The sequence below is a fragment of the Pteropus alecto genome, unplaced genomic scaffold (genome assembly GCF_000325575.1).
Source record: "Pteropus alecto unplaced genomic scaffold, ASM32557v1 scaffold287, whole genome shotgun sequence".
In the NCBI taxonomy this organism is placed as follows: Eukaryota; Metazoa; Chordata; class Mammalia; order Chiroptera; family Pteropodidae; genus Pteropus; species Pteropus alecto.
In genome coordinates, this window is record NW_006439718.1 from 1,869,565 (window position 1) to 1,873,880 (window position 4,316).

General features: G+C 61.5%; 1 protein-coding gene across 1 annotated transcript in view; it reads left to right on the forward strand.

Annotated features, from left to right (window-relative positions):
- Nucleotides 1–3,989, forward strand: part of SLC18A3 (solute carrier family 18 member A3) — a 15,797-nt gene extending 11,808 nt beyond the window's left edge. Inside the window, exon 3 of the mRNA XM_006916950.2 lies at nucleotides 2,343–3,989. Coding sequence (XP_006917012.2) covers nucleotides 2,343–3,989 — 1,647 coding nt within the window. The remainder of the gene's footprint in view (nucleotides 1–2,342) is intronic.
- Nucleotides 3,990–4,316: the final 327 nt, after the last annotated feature.

Below are 4,316 nucleotides of genomic sequence, written 5' to 3' on the forward strand. Positions count from 1 at the left end.
GAGGGCAGTTTGGCCACTGCAGAGCAAGTGCTGGCAGCTCCTTAAATGGAAGAATTTCTTTTTCCCTGAGGTGCCTGGGTTGAGTGGAGAGATTAGATAACAGGTAGCAGGCTGCTGCCTCTCACCCTGATGCCCTGGTCTCCATTACCTTGTCCCACAGCCATCTCAGAGACAGAAGCCAACTTTCCAATGCCCTCAAGCCTTCCACCAGCCTGTACAGAGCCTGGAATCACAATGACCATCCAACAAGAGGGACTAGCCAGGAAGCCGGGCTGCCCCTATACCTTTTATCTGCTCTGCACAAGACCCACAACTGTGAAATGAAGATAAAACAGCACATTTTACAGATGATAATAATAACAATAGCAAACACATCGCTCTTACTATGTGCCAAGCACCCTAAGCAGTAGGTACTATTATTTACCCCGTTTTACAAAGAAACTGAGAAACAGAATGGTGAAGTAATTCCCAGGCACCCCAACTAGTAAGTGACAAAGCTGAGAGCCATCTGTCTCTAAAGCTTAAATTCTTTGCACTGCATTACAACATGGTGCTTCCTTGGGGTGGGAAGCATGGTAGGGGAAGAAGCTGTACCTAATGCTAGTTTGCCTTTGAGGCCAGGAGGATGAAAGAATCCTCTCTGAGGATGAAAGAATCCTCTCTGACTGGAAGAGAGAGACGGAACTGTAATCTCAATAACACAAGATCCCAACCTCAGCTGCCTAAGAGCCTCTCTCCTGCCAACCCACGGACCAGAACGCTGACTCGATGTGCCATCCAGGGTCAACGCTCTTTGGGGGATGCACAGGGCCCAGCGCACAGCCAGGGCGGCTCATCCAGTCTGCTGAGAGGGGCGTCTCAGACAATGTGGCCTTTCCGGGAGGTGAACCTCCTTTACGTCTCTAATGAGAGCAAAGCCACTGGGTCCTGCCTGGAGGATTGGGCACAGCACCTACAGGGGCTTTCTTAGAGCCCCAAGACAGGACACAGACCACATCACTCCTGGAACCCACCTGGGACTTGGAGGCAGCTCTGGGGATTAGGGGATGGGATGGGGGATAGGGAGGGGGCAGGCCTCGCAAGAAAGGAGTAAGGGCTTCCTCTGGAGCGTTTCAGGGCTGGAGAGGAGTTGGGAGTGGGAGGGGGAGTGAGGAGGAGAAAAGAGAAAAGAGGCGGAGCTGGGGTCCTGGACAGTTAAAGAGAAAAGGGGGAGTACTGGCTGGGAGAGAGTGGCGAGGTAGTGTAGGAGGGTGGGAGAGGCAGGGTTGATATTCCAGGCCCTGGGTGGGAGCAAGGCGACTTTCCCCGCTCGTTCCCGAGATGCTCTTAGGAATTCTCTGCTGTGACATTCTCCCCTTGGGCTGGAAAGTCGGAGCCCGGCCCAGCAGTCTCTGCGCCTCCCCCTCCCTTCCCAGGGGTGGAAGGGGCCAGGAGGCGGGGCCAGAGGAAGGGTTGGGGGATCTGTACCCTGCGCCCCTCCAGTTACCGCCCCACAATCCAGTTGCTAGAACAGATGGGCACAGTCGCGGCTCACCTCGGGGGCATCTTGCCTGATGTGTGCCAAGATCCAGGCTGAGACGGAGATCTTCAGCCACCGGCGCCCCCCTCTCTCCCGCTGGGCGGGGGAAAAGCAGCCGCTGCGAGCCCCCTCATGGGGGGAGAAGAGCGGGCTCTGACCCCACAGGACCTAACGGGGGGTTGGGTGGGCAGAAAGCCTGCTCCTCGAACGGAGCACCCATCATCCTCAGGAGCTTGGCTGGGACTCTTTCTGCACCAAGACCCCTTTCTGGGGCTTTCAGCCCTGGCGCTTCTGGTAAGGGGACCCCCGCCCGGCTGCGCTCCGCCCCTGGCCCCCGCCCCGCCGACGTCGTATTAGCATGAGCGACGCAAGTGGCCGGGGCACCACTCGGGGGCCGAGACTCGCCGCGTCACAGCCCCGAGTGAAAAGCAAAAAAAGAGGAGGAGGAGGAGGAGGAGGCAAGAGCCGGTGCGAGGGGAGGGGAAAGCGGCAGCTGGGCGAGCAGCCGGCGGGCGGGCGGCAGCAGCATGCCCCTCGGCCGGTGCGGGCGGCCTCTCAGCGCAGCGGGGGCGGCTCCGGGCACTCCTGAGGCGCAGCGCGCTCAGATTCAGGCCCAGACCCCTCCACACTCCCGCCTTCCCTGACCACCCCTGAACCCAGCGGCAGAGGGTCCTCGGCTCCGCAACGAACAGCGGCAGCGCCTCCGGGACGGGGTCTTGCCTTTCCCAAGACGCAGGCCATGATCCCTGCAGCCACCTGAAGCACAGGGGGCGCTGCGCGGACCGCGCCCCCGAACTTCTGTGCCCTCGTTGCTGCACTGCAGGGCGCCCTAGCCCACCCCCAGCGGAGGTATCTTTGGAAAAGCGGCCGGGTGAGGGTAATGGAACCAGCAGGCCAGGCCCGGGAGGCAGCCACCAAGCTGTCGGAGGCGGTGGGCGCGGCGCTCCAGGAGCCCCGGCGGCAGCGGCGCCTGCTGTTGGTCATCGTGTGCGTGGCGCTCTTCCTGGACAACATGCTGTACATGGTCATCGTGCCCATCGTGCCCGACTACATAGCCCACATGCGCGGCGGCAGCGAGAGCCCCACCCCGACCCCCGAAGTGTGGGTATCCACCATGCTGTCGCCCACTCCGGCCAATGTCAGTGCCAACGTGGTCAACAGCTCAGAGTCCCCGACGGCCGCGTGGCCTGCCGGATCTGCTTTGAGGCCCCGCTACCCTACAGAAAGCGAGGATGTGAAGATTGGAGTGCTGTTTGCCTCCAAGGCCATCCTGCAGCTGCTAGTGAACCCCCTGAGCGGGCCCTTCATCGACCGCATGAGCTACGACGTGCCGCTGTTCATCGGCCTGGGCGTCATGTTCGCCTCCACCGTGCTGTTTGCCTTCGCGGAGGACTACGCCACGCTCTTTGCTGCGCGCAGCCTCCAAGGCCTGGGCTCAGCCTTCGCGGATACGTCCGGCATTGCCATGATCGCCGACAAATATCCTGAGGAACCTGAGCGCAGTCGAGCGTTGGGTGTGGCGCTAGCCTTCATCAGCTTCGGAAGCCTAGTGGCACCACCCTTCGGGGGCATCCTCTACGAGTTCGCAGGCAAGCGCGTGCCTTTTCTGGTGCTCGCCGCTGTGTCGCTGTTCGACGCGCTGTTGCTGTTGGCGGTAGCCAAGCCCTTTTCTGCCGCGGCTCGGGCGCGGGCCAACCTGCCGGTGGGCACGCCCATCTACCGCCTCATGCTGGACCCCTACATCGCTGTGGTAGCCGGCGCGCTCACCACTTGCAACATCCCCCTCGCCTTCCTCGAACCCACCATTGCCACGTGGATGAAGCACACGATGGCGGCATCTGAGTGGGAGATGGGCATGGCCTGGCTGCCGGCCTTCGTGCCACATGTGCTGGGCGTCTACCTCACTGTGCGCCTGGCGGCGCGCTACCCACACCTGCAGTGGCTCTATGGCGCTCTTGGGCTGGCAGTGATTGGCGCCAGCTCGTGCGTGGTGCCCGCCTGCCGCTCCTTCACACCACTCGTGGTCTCGCTGTGCGGCCTCTGCTTCGGCATTGCGCTGGTCGACACAGCCCTGCTGCCCACGCTCGCCTTTCTCGTGGACGTACGCCACGTCTCCGTCTACGGCAGCGTCTACGCCATTGCCGATATCTCCTATTCTGTGGCCTATGCGCTCGGGCCCATAGTGGCGGGCCACATCGTGCACTCGCTCGGCTTTGCGCAGCTTAGCCTTGGCATGGGCCTGGCAAACCTACTCTACGCGCCTGTCTTGCTGCTGCTGCGCAACGTGGGCCTCCTGACGCGTTCCCGCTCCGAGCGCGAAGTGCTGCTGGATGAGCCACCGCAGGGTCTGTACGATGCCATGCGCCTGCGTGAACGGCCTGTGTCCGACCCAGACGGAACTCCTCGCAGCACCTCCGGTCCATTTGACGATTGCGAGGATGACTATAACGACTACTACACCCGCAGCTAACAGCCCCGCTCCTCTTCCAGGCCACGCACCCACTCCCCACCCCTTGAGTCAAGGTTGCTGCTCTGTGAGAGCACTAGCCAGCGCAGGTTCAGGGCCTAACCCTGCAGGGAGTACCCTAGCGCAAGCCCCAGTCTTAACTTCCCCTGCTCTGGTCCCCTAGCCATGACCCTTTTTGTGTCCCTCTCCCTTTCGTCCAGGGGGCGTGGAGCACGGAGGCATGCAAAAGGATGGGCTTCTGGCACAGAATAAGAGGGGCGCGGGCCTCTACCTCGCGGCCACCCTGTATAAAGATGTGCGTTTGACTGTCTCCCTTTTCGTTCCTCCAAG